The sequence below is a fragment of the Oncorhynchus gorbuscha genome, linkage group LG25, assembly GCF_021184085.1.
Source record: "Oncorhynchus gorbuscha isolate QuinsamMale2020 ecotype Even-year linkage group LG25, OgorEven_v1.0, whole genome shotgun sequence".
NCBI classification, from domain to species: domain Eukaryota; kingdom Metazoa; phylum Chordata; class Actinopteri; order Salmoniformes; family Salmonidae; genus Oncorhynchus; species Oncorhynchus gorbuscha.
In genome coordinates this window covers 37773675-37795755 of record NC_060197.1, presented here as the reverse complement: position 1 = coordinate 37795755, position 22081 = coordinate 37773675, and the positions used below count along the sequence as shown (strand labels likewise).

The following is a 22081-nucleotide window of genomic DNA, read 5'->3' as shown; positions in this document are numbered from 1 at the left end:
TTGTTAGCTATTTATCAGTCGTATTGCTTGGGGATAGAAGCTGTTCGTGAGCCTGTTGGTGTCTGACTTGATTCACCGGCACCTCTTGCCGTGCGGCAGCAGATATAATAGTCTATGGCTTGGTTGGTTGTAGTCTTTAACAATTTTCCGGGCCTTCTGTTCACACAGCTTGATATAGAGAAGTGGAGGCTGTTGAGGGGAGGACGGCTCATAATAATGACTGGAACAGAATATATGGAATGGCATCAAACCATGTTCCACTCATTCCGCTCCAGCAATTCCCACAAGCCTGTCCTCCCCAATTAAGGTGCCACCAACCTCCTGTGATATAGAGGTCCTGGATGGCAGGGAGCTCAGGCCCAGTGATGTACAACCTTCTGTATCGCCATGCGATTGAGGGCGGTGCTATTGCCATACCAAGCAGTGATGCAGCCAGTCAATATGCTCTCATTGGTACCGCTGTTGAACCTATATAGGATATGAGGGCCCATGACAAACTTTTTCAACCTCCTGAGAGGGAAGAGGCACTGTCACCCTTTCTTCACGGCTGTGCGTGTGTGTTTGGACCATTTCAAGTCGTTAGTGATTTGGACACGAGGAACTTGAAGCTGTGTACCTGCTCCATGTGGACGTGGGTCTAGGGTGTCTTAATGTGTGCCATAACCAGCCTCTCAAAGCATTTCATGGGAACAGGAATGATTGAAGTCGTATTAAAACATGTGGGGATTACAGACTGGGACAAGGAGATGTTGAACAGTCCTGTGAATATGCCTGCTCTGAGAACATGCTCTGGAATACGGTCGGGCCCGCAGCCTTGTGGGTGTTGACCTGATTAAAGACCATTCTCACGGCGGCCTTGGAGAGCGAGATCACCCAAGCCTCTGGGCTGGCGATGGCCCTCACACCTGGGTCGATGTTGATCTTGTCAAAGCGTGCATACATTTGCATTGAGTTAGTCTGGTAGAAAGGAGTCGTTGGGCAGATCACGGCTGGTTCTTCCTTTGAAATCCGTAATGGACTGTAGCCTCTGCCACATGCGGCTGGCGTTGGAGGCTGTGTCATAGGACTCCACCTTGTTCCTATATTGTCTCTTTGCTTGTTTGATGACTCTGCGGAGGTCATAGTACCTTCTTGTACTTATTCCTGTCGTTGGCCGTAGCATCAGGCTTGTCTACGATAGCTCTGTGTGCGGTAGCCCTGTTCTTTAGTTTAGTGCCAACCTTTATCGCCCCTAGTGGCGTTGGAGAGGTGTTGATGGAAGTTGGACATCACTTGGCTTAGTGACGCAAAAATGAAAATTGCCGGCAACCAGAAAGGCAGCTTCTGATTGTAGGTTTTCCTGCTTGTTTATAGCCTTGTACAGTTCATTAACTTCTTATGGATCCCTTCGCGCGCCAATCCCTTTAGCAGGATCGATTTGACAACACCCAGTGAAATAGCAGTGCGCCAAATTCAAAAACAGAAATACTCATAATAATAGCATACAAGTGTTATACATCAGTTTAAATATTAACTTCTTCTTAATCCAGCCACAGTGTCAGATTTCAAAAAGGCTTTATGGCGAAAGCAACACATGAAAATCAGTTTTCAACCAGGCAGGTGCTATACAAAAGTCAGAAATAATGATATAATTCATGCCTTACCTTTGAAGATCTTCTTCTGTTGGCACTCCAAAATGTCCCATAAACATCACAAATGGTCTTTTTGTTCGATAAATTGCTTCTTTATATCCCCAAAATGTCAATAATCGATCAAATTTAAGACGGGAAATACTGTGCTCAATACCGGACGAAAACATTTGAGTGCACCTGGAGTGGCACATGGAAAGAACAGGGCTACTTCTTCATTTCTCAAAGGAAAAACATCAACCAATTTCTAAAGACTTTTGACATCTAGTGGAAGCCATAGGAACTGCAAGCATATTTCTACTTAAAAGGGATTGCCATAGAAAACTAATGGAAAACAGATTAAGCTCAAAAAATGTTTTCCCTGGATGGTTTGCCCTCGGGGTTTCGCCTGCCAAATAAGTTCTGTTATACTCACAGACATTATTCAAACAGTTTTAGAAACTTCAGAGTGTTTTCTATCCGAATCTACTAATGAGTAGCAGGCAGTTTACTTTGGGCACGCCTTTCATCCGGATGTGAAAATACTGCCCCCTAGCCCAGAGGGGTTTTAAGCTCAAGCTTGTTATTTTTATTGTCCTGAGGTGGAATGTATACAGCAGTCTCGATAAACGCTGAAAATTAGAAGGGTCAGTATTTGACCATCAGATATGCCAAGACGTGTGAACAGTGGGTCGACACTTCAACCGCTCTGGAATTAGCACACCGTTTGGTGATGCTGAAGAGGTAACCACCCCCCCCCCCCCTCCGAGTTCCCCGACTCCACTGTCCTGTCTGCCCACTTGAATGGAGAATCCATTGAGTTGGATAGCCGTGGGGGGTGTCTTGTCCGAGAGCCATGTTTCTGAAAAGCAACACATTTTGCTGTTGCGAGAGTCCCATTGGTAGCAAATCCGCGATCGGAGGTCCTTCGTCTTATTATCAAATGGCCAGTAGAATGGAGGAAAGAGGTGGTCGGTTTTCCCTTCGCCTTAATCTAATCCAGGATCCCCCCTCTCTGGCCTCTGTAATGCCGCCGTTTCCTCTTGTGTAGCCTGAAAATTGGATCGGAATTACAGAGAGCCCAGGGCAGATGGGTCGAAGTTGAAAGTAGATGCTCTAATTGGGGTAAGTAACTGCCGATCTGATGTTCAACAGTTATGTTACTATCGCTCGCGAAGGGATACAGGGAGGGAGAGACGGGGAAGAGAAAGAGAGAGATCACTAATTACCGCAGACCAATTACCAGTCCAATGAAGGAACCAAGGGAGGAACGCAGCTGGAACGGGACCCACAATACCCCACACAGGTCTCCTGGAACTTAGTCAAGGGACAAATAATGTGTTTGTGTGTCCTATTGTGTGTGTTAGTTTGTGCTCAATCTTGCAAAACAAGACAAAAACAGCTATTTGGCATATTTGCTACACTTAATGGTTATTTTTTTCTCAATGGAATGCATTATAGCCAGCCCACTGACTCTTCAAAATGCTAACTGTTAACTTTTATACAACTGCATTGTGTGCACTTTTTGGAGTACCCCCAGCAATAAAAATTCATATTTGAGAAGTGATTTTGCTTCTCTTAAAATCTGAGGGCATCATTCAGTTCTACAGCTAATGAATCTACAGTATTGATTAAAATGCCTTACAGCCTTGACTGCGGCGTATTAAGTGTCAAACACACATTAGTTTAAGGAAGAGGACTGTGAACCATCATTTACTTATTCAATTTCTCCGACAGGTCTTTCACCTTGTGGGCTTATTTCTTCTCTCATGCCAAAGATTCATATTTGGGGCACTTTTATGAATGTACTCTCCAGGGTTTTGCTGAATTTATACACACAAAGGCTGCCTGTGGCACTGCATTTTGTTTGCAAGGGTTGCCCTTTTAGCCAATAGTTCCCTGGGAAATATAGACCACGATAAATGTTTCATTTCAATGGGACTTCCTGGTTTAGATAAAGGCTGACGATAAGAAATGCCAGGAGCTAAATAAAGTTGTTTATTCTTATTGCACTTGCATCAAAGGAGTGTTGATGCACAGATGTTTCATCATTTAGTTTGGCAGTCACATCAAAGCTCTCTAGCACAGAATAATGATACATTTAAATGGAAAAAATAATTGTACAAAAAGTTGATCAATGAATAAAGTTATGGAACGAACACTATGGTTATTACTTCACATAGTACAATTAAATAGAGTAAACTTCAATAATACCAATCTTCAATAACTGTCAATCTCTGACTTGTCCATAGAAAGCCCTCACCTCTCCAAAGACAGTGTTGTGTGAATTTAAGAGCTCACAAAGGAATATGGACATGAACACAGCTCTGTCTGCATCAAACATCAATCCCAATCTATACCCTATTCTCCCATTCCCTATAACTCTCTGCCATGAATCAATTATGGAGACATGTTACACTTTATTCCATAACCGTGAGCATTTTGTCAAGGTGGATGGAACTCGTTCCCAGGAGTATACCACTAACAGCTGGTTCGACATCTCCCTCCTCTGTTCCAATACATTATGATACCCAGTGTTTACAGGCAGACTACTGGCAGACGACCTGAATAAACAGCTGTTGGGACGTGACAGTCCTGTCTGCTCCAATAGCAAGTGCGTCTGCCAGCATGTCAACTTCTCAAGTCTCGAAACTGGATAGATACGAGACAGAGAGAGAGAGAGAGAGGAATAATTGAGTAATGTGCTGGAAAATCATTGTTTTATCCTCACATGTGAGCGGGCAATGCATTACCCCAAGTGGCGGGGTGGTTTTATTCGGCCTCTGAAGTTTTCTGAGCAAAAATGATTATCATTGTTGGACAAAAGACTGGAAAAACACAAGGGAATCAGCTCCAACTGATTTGAATTTTGGAAATGTGCTCCCCAAATATTCCCGTAACTTCAGCCATTCTTCCAAAATGTTTGATTATGTATAATATCTGTCGGTCATCTAGCAGTAGGAATGTGCTGAAAAATGTCAGCATGTTAAATAAAAATGAGCAAACATCTGCTTATTTGGCCCCCTAAGTTCTCTGAGCAAAAAAATGATATTCATATATATATATACAGTGGGGCAAAAAAGTATTTAGTCAGCCATCAATTGTGCAAGTTCTCCCACTTAAAAAGAGGAGAGAGGCCTGTAATTTTCATCATAGGTACACTTCAACTATGACAGACAAAATGAGAAAACAAAATCCAGAAAATCATATTGTAGGATTTTTTATGAATTTATTTGCAAATTATGGTGGAAAATAAGTATTTGGTCACCTACAAACAAGCAACATTTCTGGCTCTCACAGACCTGTAACTTCGTCTTTAAGAGGCTCCTCTGTCCTCCACTTGTTACCTGTATAAATGGCACCTGTTTGAACTTGTTATCAGTATAAAAGACACCTGTCCACAACCTCAAACAGTCACACTCCAAACTCCACTATGGCCAAGACCAAAGAGCTGTCAAATGACACCAGAAACAAAATTGTAGACCTGCACCAGGCTGGGAAGAGTGAATCTGCAATAGGTAAGCAGCTTGGTTTGAAGAAATCAACTGTGGGAGCAATTATTAGGAAATGGACGACATAAAAGACCACTGATAATCTCCCTGGATCTGGGGCTCCACGCAAGATCTCACCCCGTGGGGTCAAAATGATCACAAGAACGGTGAGCAAAAATTCCAGAACCACACGGGGGGACCTAGTGAATGACCTGCAGAGAGCTGGGACCAAAGTAACAAAGCCTACCATCAGTAACACACTACGCCGCCAGGGACTCAAATCCTGCAGAAGTTTGCTAGAGAGCATTTGGATGATCCAGAAGAAGATTTGGAGAATGCATATGGTCAGATGAAACCAAAATATAACTTTTGGGTAAAAACTCAACTTGTCGTGTTTGGAGGACAAAGAATGCTGAGTTGCATCCAAAGAACACCATACCTACTGTGAAGCATGGGCGTGGAAACATCATGGTTTGGGGCTGTTTATCTGCAATGGGACCAGGACGACTGATCCGTGTAAAGGAAAGAATGAATGGGGCCATGTATCGTGAGATTTTGAGTGAAAACCTCCTTCCATCTGCAAGGGCATTGAAGATGAAACGTGGCTGGGTCTTTCAGCATGACAATGATCCCAAACACACCGCCCGGGCAACGAAGGAGTGGCTTTGTAAGAAGCATTTCAAGGTCCTGGAGTGGCCGAGCCAGTATCCAGATCTCAACCCCATAAAAAAACTTTGGAGGGAGTTGAAAGTCTGTGTTGCCCAGCAACAGCCCCAAAACATCACTGCTCTAGAGGAGATCTGCATGGAGGAATGGGCCAAAATAACAGCAACAGTGTGTGAAAAGCTTGTGAAGATTTACAGAAAACGTTTGACCTCTGTCATTGCCAACAAAGGGTATATAACAAAGTATTGAGATAAACTTTTGTTCTTGACCAAATACTTCATTTGCAAATACATTTATTAAAATCCTACAATGTGATTTTATTTTTCTCGTAGGTGGGAAGTGATTCGGCGTGCGCTGCTCTCCTTCAACCTGATTGTTGTCAGTGAAATATCAGAATACAACAGCAAAGACAGAAAATAAATCATATTGTTTTAAGTCTTTGGTGTTGTAGGGTGGTTAGGAAATAGTTTTCAATTCTAAGAAATGTTATTATTTTAATTTGTTGGTATTTCAGTTAGGCAGAAGCCCAGGTTTAAATTCAGCCACCAAAAATAGTGTGAATTTCACTTTCATGAGGCCGTCTTTATGTGCTGACTCTGTTTGATGCAAAGCTACTAGACTACACATTTTTGTTACCTTCAGAAGCAGTATTCACATTCTATTTTAAATATTGAGCCAACAACCACCATTGTTGAGATTTACATTATGTTTTTCATTGTGGTTTCTAGACAGTCAATTAGGCTTCAAATGCCCATTACATTTCTTCAGTTCTATAGTCAATTATAAACTGGGTGGTTCAAGCCCTGAATGCTGATTGACTGACAGCTGTGGTATCTCAGACTGGGTAATTACGTTGGCTACCAGTTTATAATAGCAATAAGGCACCTCGGGGGTTTGTGGCATATGGCCAATATACCACGGCGAAGGGCTGTTCTTTTGCACAACACATACAGTAAGACTTGTGATGGAAGACCACACATACAGTTAGACTTGTGATGGAAGACCACACATACAGTAAGACTTGTGATGGAAGACCACACATACAGTTAGACTTGTGTAAGACTTGGATGGAAGACCACACATACAGTTAGACTTGTGATGGAAGACCACACATACAGTAAGACTTGTGATGGAAGACCACACATACAGTTAGACTTGTGATGGAAGACCACACATACAGTTAGACTTGTGATGGAAGACCACACATACAGTTAGACTTGTGATGGAAGACCACACATACAGTAAGACTTGTGATGGAAGACCACACATACAGTTAGACTTGTGATGGAAGACCACACATACAGTTAGACTTGTGATGGAAGACCACACATACAGTAAGACTTGTGATGGAAGACCACACATACAGTAAGACTTGCCATGTAATATACGGTTCTTGTCATCATCCTGAGAAATCTCACCGTGGAGATTCTACAATGCAAGTGTGAATTAATGCTGGACTGCTTTTTAATATTGCTGTTTGGTTGTTGTCCACTCCAGGGGAGCTGTACATCGGTGGCGTAGGGAAGAGCATGTACAACAGTCTGCCCAAGCTGATTGCGTCCCGGGACGGGTACCAGGGCTGCCTGGCCTCAGTGGACCTCAACGGGAAACTACCAGACCTGATCGCAGACGCCCTCCACAGGATGGGCCAGGTGGAGCGAGGCTGCGACGGTGAGTTGACGCTCGCACACAGAGGTGTCATAGGGTGCGCAAGGGCACGTACCCCCTTCAGACTTGTCCTGTTTCTTTTTTTACGATTCTGATGTTAAATTCATTATTAAACTTCATTTTGAAGTTCACATTTTATCCAATTACTTTATAAAAAAAGACCTGTCAGCGGTATTATTCCTAGTAAGTGGTTCCTTCCTGTAACACGGAGCAAAGATATACAGTTGGTCAGATTCCACAGCCACAAAGTCAGAATTGTCAGGACTCGCAGAAGGAATCTTTGTAAATGAAAATGAGATATGTAGCCTAATGATGCCTTCTTGATGAATAAATAACGTTGAAATGTTTTGCTGTTTCTCTGTAATACTAGCCACCTAACAATTTTATGACGTTGGCTTTAGCTAGCCAGCTAGAGAGGTTCCCAATCTCCCAACCTCATAAGTAGCTAACAAGAAGCCAATTCAGGATATCATTCAAGTTAGTGTAGCTAGCTTGTCTCACTATCTTAGCTGGCATGTCTGCTGGTAAGGTTGGTAGACTTTAGAAAAGCAAGCAATAACTAAATGTACTTCAATCTTTTACCAATATTTTAGCAGAGAAGCATTTTAGTTTCTTTATAAAAAGAACCACCAGTCAGGAAGATACAGACAGATCAAGACGTTTGCCGAGATATGTAGGAATATACTCGGTGTTAATGTAATCTGGCACTTTGTGATAATATCATGATATTTGTGTAGACATTTTGAATCCATGATATGTGCCTGTATTGATGATGTGTGTCTCGATCCCACATACGGTGTTGTGATGTGGATGTATTATTCTCGGTGTGTTAGTTGCGGTATATTCAGAATGACACTCTCATTAAAATGACAAATGAACAGATAAGGAGGTATGCTTAGATAACCTACGCAGAAAAATTGACCATTTTGTTTTTACATCAAATTATGCAAGATGATTATGGCTCTAGATTGCAGGTGTTTGGAAAAAGTCAAAATTCTCCGACCTCTATCCCCACGTTCTTTACTAGGTATCCCCCTTTCCCTTTCCTTTTATACCCCGGCTAAGATAATAGGTGCATGAATTCCTCCACACACACACACACACACACACACACACACACACACACACACACACACACACACACACACACACACACACACACACACACACACACACACACACACACACACACACACACACACACACACACACACACACACACACACACACACACACACACACACACACTTGGCATTCACCCAGGCAGCCTCATCAGTCTTTAACATCCCACCTGTTTTCTTCCCAGTCTTATCATATACAAGAGCTTCTGAAGTTGGACTCCTGCAGTAACTCATAGCTCCTTCTTCGGCAGTAATACCCAAAATATACAGTTAGACCCCACCCTAAGACTCAGTGCCCAGAGCATTCTTTACAGTCTCCTGTCCACTGTATATCGAGTCTATTGCACCATAAAACCTACGGGAGGTATCTCTGCCTCTAATGTTATTGTCGGTAGCTAATCTTAACCACCCTGCAGCGCTCACTGTAGCATAGACTCATCAATCCTCCATTTGGAAGGGGCTCAGCTTTTTGGCAGTGGGACGCTGGACTGGGTGACGTCACCAGTGTTTTGGCGGCTCTCTGGCGGCTAGTTAATTGTGTTTGTGACGCCTGCAGGCTGTAACGGCAGCGGTGTTCATACTGTCTGTGGCGTGTGTCTTCAAGAGAGCGCCACTGATTTCCCAGAGGTCCCGGCACCGCTTGGTGTCTAAATGTGAACACAGCCACCTCTGCCAGCCAGCTTGGCTTATTACCTGCCTAAAGTTATACGTTGCAATTACGTCCTTCTTAATCAGATATCTAAAACTGCATTAGGCTATCACATCTACTCCCCTGAACTCTCAAATGGCTGGTAGTAAGAGGTAATCAGTGATTGAAAATTACCTAATTGTCATACTTGAGTTAAAGTAGATACCTTTAATAGAAAATGATTCAAGTAAAAGTGAAAGTTACCCAGTAAAATAATACTTGAGTAAAAATCTAAAAAAAGATTAGTTTTAAATACAGTATACTTAAGTATCCAAAGTAAATGCAATTGCTAAAATATAGTTAAGTATCAAAAGTTTAAATATAAATAATTTCAAAAATGAAAATTACTACTCATAGTTTTTCCTTGTGGCAGACTGGGTTGTTCTTCCGTTGTCATGGCAAACGTCTAGGGCTATGGCACGACAATAAGACAACAAATTACATAGGAGTTGACAAAAGCACACACAGATCCCCAACTGAACTATAATGTATGTCATGGACATTCTAACAGTAGTCAGCCCATCTGACCTGTATGTCGGCAGGGGCACCTTGTTCTCCTGTAGCTGCCTGACACCACTGATCCCTTCCTACAACAACGGGAGCAGAGAACGACTATTCACACTGTGTTCCTAACTATGCTGAGTTGCTGACTCACGTCTGGGATTTGAGAGTTGGAAGAGATGGAGGGCAAGAGGAAGGGAGTGAGGAGGGAGGAAGGGAGAGGGGAGGGAGGGAGAAAAGGAGAGGCATGGTGAGGGAAACGGAAAGAGACAGGGAGACGGAGAGGGAAGGAGGGAGGGAGAGAAGGGGAGGGAGGGAGACAGGGAGAGAGAGAGAGAGAGAGAGGGGAGGGAGGGAGGGGGAGGGAGGGAGGGAGAGAGAGAGAGAGAGAGAGAGAGAGAGAGAGAGAGAGAGAGAGAGAGAGAGAGAGAGAGAGAGAGAGAGAGAGAGAGAGAGAGAGAGAGAGAGAGAGAGAGAGAGAGGGAGGGAGAGATGTGGAAGTGGAAGAAGGGGGAGTTGGAGGTACCCAGATGTCTCATTCTCTCTCCAGCTGTTAGCTCCAGGTACAGTAGTCATGTCAGTGTTCAGGTGGGTTACACAACAAGATTGTTAGTGCCCTAGCAGCTAATATGCTGCTCAGTCATCCAGCTCCTTTAATAAGACAGAGCTACAGCTTTTAACAGAAGGGGGCACACTACATGACCAAAAGTATGTGGAACGTCAAACATCTCATTCCAAAATCATGGGCATTAATATGGAGTTGGCCCCCTCTTTGCTGCTATAACAGCTTCCACTCTTCTGGGAAGGCTTTCCACTAGATGTTGGAACATTGCTGTGGGGACTTGCTTCCATTCAGCCACCATAGCATTAGTGAGGTCGGGCACTGATGTTGGGCGATTAGGCCTGGTTCGCAGTCGGCGTTCCAATTCATCCCTAAGGTGTTCGAAGGGGTTGAGGCCAGTCAAGTTCTTCCGCACACCGATCTCGACAAACCATTTCTGCATGGACCTTGCTTTTTGCATGGGGGCGTTGTTATGCAGAAACAGGAAAGGGCCTTCCCCAAACTGTTGTCACAATGTTGGAAGCACAGAATGGTCTAGAACGTCAATGTATGCTGTAGCGCTAAGATTACCCTTCACTGAAACTAAGGGGCCTTACAGTTGGTTCTATGTATTTGGGCAGGTAACGTTCTTCTGGCATCCGCCAAACTCAGATTCATCTGTCGGACTGCCAGATGGTAAAGCGGGATCACTCCAGAGAACGCATTTCCAATGGCGGCGAGCTTTACATCTCTCCAGCCGACTTTTAGCATTGAATGATGATCTTAGGCTTGTGTGTGGCAATGGAAACACATTTCATGAAGCTACCGACCAACAGTTCCTGTGCTGACCTTCCAGAGGCAAACGACGACAGGCGATTTTTAGCACTCGGCCGTCCCGTTCTGTGAGCTTGTGTGGTCTACCACTTTGCATCTCAGCTGTTGTTTCTCTTAAACATTTCCATTTCAAAATAACAGCCCTTACAGTTGACCGGGGCAGCTTTAACAGGGCAGAAATTTGACGAACTGACTTGTTGGAAAGGTGGAATCCTATGACGGTGCCATGTTCAAAGTCACTGAGCTCTTTGTTTGTCTATAGAGATTGCATAGATGTGTTCTCCATTTTGTATACCTGTCAGCAACGGGTGTGGCTGAAATAGCCTCATCCATGAATTTGTAGGGTGTCCAGAAACATTTGTCCATACAGTGCATTCGCAAAGTATTCAGACCCCTTGACTTTTTCCACATTTGTGGACACCCCATAATTACAACGCTAAAACAGGTTATCACACAAATACTTTATTTACATAAGTACTCAGACCCTTTGCTATGAGACTCGAATTTGAGCTCAGGATCATCTGGTTTCCATTGATTATCATTGAGACGTTTCTACAACCTGATTGGAGTCCACCTGTGGTAAACTCAATTGATAGGACATGATTTGGAAAGGCACACACACCTGTCTATATAAGGTCCCACAGTTGGCAGTGCATGTCAGAGCAAAAACCAATCCATGAGATTGAAGGAAATGTCCAGCTCAGAGACAGGATTGTGTCGAGGCACAGATCTGGGGAAGGGTAGCAAAACAATTCTGCAGCAATGAAGTTCCCCAAGAACACAGTGGCCTGCATCCTTCTTCAAATGAAGACGTTTGGAACCACCAAGACTCTACCTAGAGCTGGCTGCCCGGACAAACTGAGCAATCAGGGGAGAAGGGCCTTGAGTGACCCAGCCAGAGCCCGGACTTGAATCCGATCGAACAACTCTGAAAATACCTGAAAATAGCTGTGCTGCAACGCTCCCCGTCCAACCTGACAGAGCTTGAGAGGATCTGCAGAGAAGAATGGGAGAATCTCCCCTAATACAGGTGTGCCAAGCTTGTAGCGTCATACCCAAGAAGACTGGAGGCTGTAATCGCTGACCAAGGTGCTTCAATAAAGTACTGAGTAAAGCGTCTGAATATTTAAATGTGATATTTCAGTTGTTTTTATTTCATACATTTGCAAAAAAAATCTAAGAAATTGTTTTTGCTTTGTCGTTGTGAGTTATTATGTGTAGATTGATGGGGGGGGACAATTTAATCCATTTTAGAATACGACTGTAAAGTAACCTAATGTGGAAAAAGTCAAGAGGTCTGAATATTTTCTGAATGCACTGCATAGTGTATTTTTTATGACAAGTTTACAACTCCACTGCGCACATCAAATACCAGGCATCTCAATGACAAGTTTACAACTCCACTGCTCACACCAAATACCAGGCATCTCAATGACAAGTTTACAACTCCACTGCTCACACCAAATACCAGGCATCTCAATGACAAGTTTACAACTCCACTGCTCACACCAAATACCAGGCATCTCAATGACAAGTTTACAACTCCACTGCTCACACCAAATACCAGGCATCTCAATGACAAGTTTACAACTCCACTGCTCACATCAAATACCAGGCATCTCAATGACAAGTTTACAACTCCACTGCTCACACCAAATACCAGGCATCTCAATGACAAGTTTACAACTCCACTGCTCACATCAAATACCAGGCATCTCAATGACAAGTTTACAACTCCACTGCTCACACCAAATACCAGGCATCTCAATGACAAGTTTACAACCTCTTACTCAAAAGGTTCGAAACTAAATTCTAAACCATACACCATGGTTGTTGTTGTTGCAGCAGCTGATCAATAGTGTGTAACACTGTGATAATATTGTGATTGACTTCAATAATAATTATAGCAAAATGTTTCATTAGAGACTCTAGGGTTCATGTATTAAGACCAGATTGATGGAGTAATCACAGCAGTGGGCAATTAAAACAGGAAGTGATAAAATTATGACATCTCATTTAAAGTGGCCATTTTGGAATAACATTGAGGACATGACCTGCGCTCTTATACATTTCAAAGTTTTGGCTTAATTGGTCTGCTCTTAAGACGTGTAAATAGTCACATGTTTTGTTTCTGATTTGAAATAAATGACTGTGCATGCTCTGTAAGTGTATTTGACTAATTGACTTCGTAATAAGTTAGTTCTCCCTAAATGGTCTGTCACTTTTCTGTCCAAAAGATCAAGCTTCTATTAATTGATCATCTTAAATAACTTATTTTTAGAGCGCTGGCCATTGAACAAAAAAAAAACTATAATCTAAGTCAGGCTTATGATTTAATTAAAAACCTATTTGCCTGTTGAATAATAAATTAAGCTTTCATTACTTGTTTTTTTAATCACATACCAAATGCAAGTGACATGGAAGGTCAATCTGTTAATTATCCAGCTATGGTTTTCTATGGGTCATTGGTAATCTGAAGCATCAGCAGGTATTAATGGGTTTGATAACAGAGGCACAGTTGTTTTGAATACCTCCTGGCTAACATGCAATTCACTTATCACTCTCATGTGCTCGGGAACTCCGCTGAGAAATTACAATAGTTGCTTTTTCTAATTGGAGAATTTTAATGAGCACAGCCATCCATGTCATTGTTAAGTCCCCTTTCTCTTTCAACTCGGTTCGACCCGAACCTTCCCCACTCTTTCAACATTCAAATCAACTAATATGACTCCCAGTTAAATGACTGCCTGGAATTCAGGTTTAAACCCAGAATAAATATTAAATTCATATTTAACCAACAAAGGATTTTTTTCAGTAAAAAAAAATATATTAGGTGAACAATAGATAAGTAAAGAAATAAAAACAGCTGTAAAAAAAAATGTAAAAAAACATTAGCGGGGCCTATATACAGTAGAGAGGCTATATACAGTAGAGAGGCTATATACAGTAGAGAGGCTATATACAGTAGAGAGGCTATATACAGTAGAGAGGCTATATACAGTAGAGGCTATATACAGTAGAGAGGCTATATACAGTAGAGAGGCTATATACAGTAGAGAGGCTATATACAGTAGAGGCTATATACAGTAGAGAGGCTATATACAGTAGAGAGGCTATATACATACAGTAGAGAGGCTATATACAGTAGAGAGGCTATATACAGTAGAGATACAGTAGAGAGGCTATAGAGGGCTATATACAGTAGAGAGGCTATAGAGTAGAGAGGCTATATACAGTAGAGAGCTATATACAGTAGAGAGGCTATATACAGTAGAGAGGCTATATACAGTAGAGAGGCTATATACAGTAGAGAGGCTATATACAGTAGAGAGGCTATATACAGTAGAGAGGCTATATAGAGTAGAGGCTATATAGAGTAGAGAGGCTATATAGAGTAGAGAGGCTATATACAGTAGAGAGGCTATATACAGTAGAGAGGCTATATACAGTAGAGAGGCTATATACAGTAGAGAGGCTATATACAGTAGAGAGGCTATATACAGTAGAGAGGCTATATACAGTAGAGAGGCTATAGAGGCAGTAGAGAGGGCTATATACAGTAGAGAGGCTATATAGAGGCTAGTAGAGGCTATATACAGTAGAGAGGCTATATACAGTAGAGAGGCTATATACAGTAGAGAGGCTATATACAGTAGAGAGGCTATATACAGTAGAGAGGCTATATACAGTAGAGAGGCTATATAGAGTAGAGAGGCTATATAGTAGAGTAGAGAGCTATATAGAGTAGTAGAGAGGCTATATAGAGAGGCTATATACAGTAGAGAGGCTATATAGAGTAGAGAGGCTATATACAGTAGTGAGGCTATATACAGTAGAGGCTATATAGAGTAGAGAGGCTATATACAGTAGAGAGGCTATATACAGTAGAGAGGCTATATACAGTAGAGGCTATATACAGTAGAGAGGCTATATACAGTAGAGAGGAGAGCTATATACAGTAGAGAGGTTAGTATATACAGTAGAGAGATATACAGTAGGCTAGGCTATATACAGTAGAGAGGCTATATACAGTAGAGAGGCTATATACAGTAGAGAGGCTAGAGAGAGGCTATATACAGTAGAGAGGCTACAGTAGAGAGGCTATATATAGTAGAGAGGCTATATACAGTAGAGGCTATATACAGAGAGGCTATATACAGTAGAGAGGCTATATACAGTAGAGAGGCTATATACAGTAGAGAGGCTGTATAGAGTAGAGAGGCTGTATACAGGCAGCGGTTAGTCGGGGTGATTGAGATAGTATGTATAGTAAATGTAGGTATGGTTAAAGTGACTATGCGTATATGATAAACAGAGAGTAGCAGTAGCGTAAAAAAGATGTTGGCGGGTGGGGGGTGGCGGGACACAATGCAGATAGTCCGGGTAGCCAATGTGCGGGGGCACCGTTTAGTCGGGCTAGTTGAGGTAGTATGTACATGAGTGTATAGTTAAAGTGACTATGCATATAAGAAAAACAGAGAGTAGCAGTAGCGTAAAAGAGGGGGTGAGGGGAGGCACATAATGCAAATAGTTTGGGTAGCCATTTGATTACCTGTTCAGGAGTCTTATGGCTTTGGCGTAAAGACTGTTGAGAAGCCTTTTGGTCCTAGACTTGGCGCTCCGGTACCACTTGCCATGCGGTTGTAGAGAGAACAGTCTATGACTGGGGTGGCTGGGGACTTGGACAATTTTTAGGGCCTTCTCTGACACCTCCTGGTGTAGAGGTCCTGGATGGCGGCAGCTTATGCCCAGTGATGTTCTGGGCCGTACGCACTACCCTCTGTAGTGCCTTGCGGTCGGAGGCCAAGCAGTTGCCGTACCAGGCAGTGATGCAACCAGTCAGGATGCTCTCAATGTTGCAGCTGTGGAACCTTTTGAGGATCTGAAGTCCCATGCAAAATCTTTTTAGTTTCCTGAGGGGGAATAGGCTTTGTCGTGCCCTCTTCATGACTGTCTTGGTGTGTTTCGACAATTAAGGGTTTGTTGGTGATGTGGACACCAAGGAACTTGAAGCTCTCAACCTGCTCCTCTACGAGAACGGGGGCGTGCTCATTCCTCCATTTCCTGTAGTCCACAATCATCTCCTTAGTCTTGGTTACGTTTTTGGGATAGGTTGTTATTCTGGCACAATCGTTTTTCTGTCTCGTCATTGTCGGTGATCAGGCATACCACTGTTGTGTCATCCGCAAACTTAATGATGGTGTTGGAGTCGTGCCTGGCCACGCAGCCATGGGTGAACAGGGAGTACAGGAGGGGACTGAGCACGCACCCTTGAGGGGCTCCAGTGTTGAGGATCAGCGTGGCAGATGTGTTGCTACCTACCCTCGCCACCTGGGGGTGGCCCGTCAGGAAGTCCAGGATCCAGTTGAAGAGCGAGGTGTTTAGTCCCAGGATCCTTAGATTAGTGATTAGCTTTGAGGGCACTATGGTGTTGAATGCTGAGATGTAGTCAATGAACAGTATTCTCACGTAGGTGTTTCTTTTGTCCAGGTGGGAAAGGGCAGTGTGGGGTGCAATAGGGATTGCATCATCTGTGGATCTGTTTGGGCAGTATGCAAATGGGAGTGGGTCCAGGGTTTCTGGGATAATGGTGTTGATGTGAGCCATTACCAGCCTTTCAAAGCACTTCCTGGCTACGGACGTGAGTTCTACGGGTCGGTTGTCATTTAGGCAGGTTGCCCTTCTTGGGCACAGGGATTATGGTGATCTGCTTGAAACATGTTGGTATTACAGACTCAATCAGGGACATGTTGAAAATGTCGGTGAAGACACCTGCCAGTTAGTCAGCACATGCCCGGAGAACACATCCTGGTAATCCGTCTGGCCCCGAAGCCTTGTGAATGTTGACCTGTTTAAAGGTCTTACTCACGTCGGCTATGGAGAGTGTGATCATACATTAGTCCGGAACAGCTGATGCTCTCATGCATGCCTCTGTGTTGCTTGCCTCGAAGCGAGCATAGTAGTGATTTAGTTCGTCTGGTAGGCTCTTGTCACTGGGCAGCTCGCGGCTGTGCTTCCCTTTGTAGTCTGTAAATGTTTGCAAGCTCTGCCACACAAGACGAGGGTCAGTGCCGGTGTAGTACGATTCAATCTTAGCCCTGTATTAACACTTTGCCTGTTTGATGGTTCGCCGGAGGGCATAGCAGGATTTTTTATGAGCTTCCGGGTTAGAGTCCCGCACATTGAAAGAGGCAGCTCTTCCCTTTAGCTCAGTGCGAATGTTGCCTGAGCCTTAGGATTTATAAAAGCCTTAGGATTTATAATTACAGTTATTTTCCAATGTCCTCACATAGATTGACATACAACAAATGGGTGAGTGTTGTGTGTTGTACAATGACCTTGTTCTCCATCCAATCCCCCCAGGACCTAGCACCACCTGTACGGAGGACTCCTGCTACAATCAGGGGGTGTGTCTCCAGCAGTGGGAGGGCTTCTCCTGCGACTGCACCATGACGTCCTATGGAGGCTCCTTCTGTAGCGACCGTGAGTACAACATCGCCGTGCTGGGTTGTGTGAAGGTTGTGTATGTTGTGTGAAGGTTGTGTGTAGGGTGTGTAAGTGTTGTGTTGTGTAGTGGTCTGGTTGTATTTAAGCAATAAGCACCTAGGGGTTGTGGCATATGGCCAATATACCACGGCTAAGGGCTGTTCTTAAGCACAACGCAACAAGGAATCAGCATTCAGGGCTCAAACTACCCAGTTTATAAATGGGTATAGACTACTTTTAGTTGCAGGTAATATACAGTATGTCGTGTTTGGTTTGAAGTATCTTTTGGGTCTGTGTTTGATAGCTCTCTGGCGCCTCCCTAGTGGACACATTAAGATATGAACGCTTGTTAGTATGAGAGGCTCATTCTATCCATATCCCCCACACACTAAATTCATCTAGAACAAGGCCAGAGAGATACGGTCCAAGGTTTATAGAGCAGGGGGTTTACTTTGTTAGCTTATTAAGGAGTTAAACTCAGATCCATATTGACCTCCTCTTATCTTGCCTGTGATGAGTTTGAGGGTGGAATCATTGGAGGAGAGGGGAAGAGAGGCACGCCGATGCCTATGCTCTCCTAGCTCAGCAAAGTGTCAGTGGGGCTATTAGTGAGTTTAATATCCAGATTTATTTTTAAAGATTGGAGAGATTGGTGTTTGTGGTGCTGAGGTCGGCTGAGATGCCCAGAAGCGGCCAACGAGAGGGGTGAACATGTGTGTGTGTGTGTGTGTGTGTGTGTGTGTGTGTGTGTGTGTGTGTGTGTGTGTGTGTGTGTGTGTGTGTGTGTGTGTGTGTGTGTGTGTGTGTGTGTGTGTGTGTGTGTGTGTGTGTGTGTGTGTGTGTGTGTGTGTGGGTAGAGAGAGAGAGCAATCCCTCCAGCAGCCAGTCCCAAAGTCTCTACACGTTTACCAACAACCATAATATCTCCTAGAGATCAAGCTCGTTCTATAGCAATTGCTACCACCTGACGTAGCAACCAGTAAAACCAATGTTTCATACCGACTACAAAGTCTATTCGCCATCCGCCTAACCAAGAGAACATTGACATTACCTTGTCTAATGGTATCCTCTATAGTGTAGAGCTAAAATTACCTAACCGGTGACTGAAGAGTGAGGACTAACACTGAGGGAGTCATTTATTTCTGATTAAACCAGTTCTACTGACTGTCTAATGGCAGACTTTCATCAATCAGCGGCTTCCAACAGAGACGCAGCACACTAAGTCACTGGACCTCTGCGCCTCGCTAATAGGCCCCTATTCCTTTGGTTTACTGACCATTGCTTGTGCTGTTGCGGAACATTTTCAACAATAATCAGCCACAATTAGGATAACTTTTGAAGGGCAAAGCAGGTTTTATTTTTTGATTTTGATTTTGATTTGATTTTGAGATGTATAAGTTTGATGTCTGAAAGGTCTTTTTCAGGTCGGCTCAGAAACCTTCATATATTATGATATATATTAAACTGAGAGTGCTATTGGCTGCTGGCTAGGTCTCACTACTCTTCTCTCCTCCGACCATATACTTACAAGCTTGACTATCTGCATGGTTGTGCTGTGTGATGCTGTTGTGTTCCTGTCTGTTTCTTCCATAGCGTTCTAAAAAGCCGAAGAGTCTTCCTTTACCTCCGTCTCTGAGCAGAGACAAAAACCTCTCCTTTACCTCCGTCTCTGAGCAGAGACAAAAACCTCTCCTTTACGCCGTCTCTGAGCAGAGACAAAAACCTCTCCTTTACCTCCGTCTCTGAGCAGAGACAAAAACCTCTCCTTTACCTCCGTCTCTGAGCAGAGACAAAAACCTCTCCTTTACGCCGTCTCTGAGCAGAGACAAAAACCTCTCCTTTACCTCCGTCTCTGAGCAGAGACAAAAACCTCTCCTTTACCACCGTCTCTGAGCAGAGACAAAAACCTCTCCTTTACCTCCGTCTCTGAGCAGAGACAAAAACCTCTCCTTTACCGCCGTCTCTGAGCAGAGACAAAAACCTCTCCTTTACCTCCGTCTCTGAGCAGAGACAAAAACCTCTCCTTTACCTCCGTCTCTGAGCAGAGACAAAAACCTCTCCTCCGTCTCTGAGCAGAGACAAAACCTCCGTCTCTGAGCAGAGACAAAAACCTCTCCTTTACCTCCGTCTCTGAGCAGAGACAAAAACCTCTCCTTTACCTCCGTCTCTGAGCAGAGACAAAAACCTCTCCTTTACCTTCTTTCACTGGAATATATTGGTTCTCAGTGACATTCAAGTTCCTATTCCGTCTTGTTATCTGATTTGAAGACGTCTATTCTTCAGCTTTCTTGGCTTGTGTAACATTGATTTGAAGACGTAATGTGTCACTTTTCAAGGAATTTTCCTTTCTCCACCAATGCAAGGTAGGACTGTGTACGAGTGGAGCCCCTGACGTTCTCCAACTCTTTGTGCCTATGCATACCATTGTGAATCTGAAAATGGTGACTGTTTAGAAGTGTATTGTAACTACTCTGAACCAGTGTGCGGTTTACAATGTACTCTCAATAGTTCATGATTCTTCTCCTGCATTCGCCCTAGGCTATAGAGTGGCCAAACTTCATGTATCATTGTATGTGTTCTCGAATGACTTCCCAGCCATTGGTTTGAAAAGAAAAGCATTTTCACTGATAACGTGTGTTATGCTTTAGAAAAGAGCAGGTGTTAAGCATTTGAATAACTTTCAAGTTTTCTTTATATTTAAGCTGCCTTTATATTCAATTTGCCTTATTATTTAGGGTGCCATTATATTCAATTTGCCTTATTATTTAGGGTGCCATTATATTCAATTTGCCTTATTATTTAAGGTGCCTTTATATTTAAGGTGCCTTTATATTCAATCTGCCTTTATACTTAAGGTGCCTTTATATTAGGTGCCTTTATATTTAAGAGATCCTTTATGTTTAATGTTAAGGTGCCTTTATAGTAAAGGTGTCTTTATATTTAAGAGGGCCTTTATGTTTAATGTTAAGGTGCCTTTATAGTAAAGGTGCCTTTATATTTAAGAAGGCCTTTATGTTTAATGTTAAGGTGCCTTTATATTAAAGGTGCCTTTATATTTAAGAAGGCCTTTATGTTTAATGTTAAGGTGCCTTTATAGTAAAGGTGCCTTTATATTTAAGAGGTGCCTTTATATTAAAGGTGCCTTTATGTTTAAGGTGCCTTTATATGTACTTTAAACAAGCATGCGTACACACACACACACACACACACACACACACACTCACGCAAATCCTTTCCTCAAACAGTGTGGTAGTATATATTTGGTCTGTTGCTCTGCCACGAGAGTGTGTTTAGTATTCTGCAGTGCAGCGTGCACGCTCGCTGAAATTTACCTGAGAATAAAATTCATCTCATAAGCACAGCTACACATGTGACTGCAGTCTTGATCACATACACAGTCAGAGATGAGCAATTATGTTATCTGCCCCTCCAACACAGTGACATACTGAGACAGGCAAACACTCACTCACACGCATGCTCAGACACACACCGTGACCCCTCACTGCTCACCCTCCACACGCATCCATCCACCACCCCTAAAAAGAGATATGAAAACCAATAGAATTCTCCTCAAAGAAGCTTAAAGAATGGAAGGATTTCATGCCTTTTTAAAATTCCAGTCTTAAATTAACATATTGATTCTCCCTGGCCTGCTCTTTGTGGTCCTCCGTCCAGGCCCCCTTGAGGAGCGAGGCCTTAGAACTGTGGAAGCCAGTGTGTGTGTGTGTGTGTGTGTGTGTGTGTGTGTGTGTGTGTGTGTGTGTGTGTGTGTGTGTGTGTGTGTGTGTGTGTGTGTGTGTGTGTGTGTGTGTGTGTGTGTGTGTGTGTGCGTGTGACTTCCACCCGGCGTGTTTTATCACTATAACCATTTACATTTACATTTAAGTCATTTAGCAGACGCTCTTATCCAGAGCGACTTACAAATTGGTGCAATCACCTTATGACATCCAGTGGGACAGTCACTTAACAATAGTGCATCTAAAACTTAGGGGGGGTAGGGTGAGAGGGATTACTTAACCTATCCTAGGTATTCCTTAAAGAGGTGGGGTTTCAGGTGTCTCCGGAAGGTGGTGATTGACTCCGCTGTCCTGGCGTCGTGAGGGAGTTTGTTCCACCATTGGGGGGCCAGGGCAGCGAACAGTTTTGACTGGGCTGAGCGGGAGCTGTACTTCCTCAGTGGTAGGGAGGCGAGCAGGCCAGAGGTGGATGAACGCAGTGCCCTTGTTTGGGTGTAGGGCCTGATCAGAGCCAGATGGCCACAAAGGAGATGAGCCTCGCTCACATGAAAGGGGTGAGCAAGACACACACAAAAACACTCACACATGTTTTGGTTGGTAGAGAGACCGATTAACAGCCAGATATATCCAGTTGTTTCCGACTCCTTACTTTGGACAGGAGAGGCTTCTTTTCTAAAGTATCTTTACATTTCAAGAGTGCACTCAATTATAATCCTACGCTAGCCTGCATGTCAACTAGCG

The 22081-nt window shown here is 43.4% G+C and overlaps 1 protein-coding gene across 7 annotated transcripts in view; it reads left to right on the top strand.

Moving 5' to 3' along the window:
* The window catches only part of LOC124013620 (neurexin-2-like), a 1135017-nt gene that overhangs the window by 665591 nt on the left and 447345 nt on the right, over positions 1-22081 (top strand). For all 7 annotated transcript variants that reach the window (XM_046327950.1, XM_046327944.1, XM_046327948.1 and 4 more), the window contains 2 exons: positions 7262-7435; positions 17481-17600. In XM_046327950.1, the coding sequence (XP_046183906.1) occupies positions 7262-7435; positions 17481-17600 (294 nt within the window). The remainder of the gene's footprint in view (positions 1-7261; positions 7436-17480; positions 17601-22081) is intronic.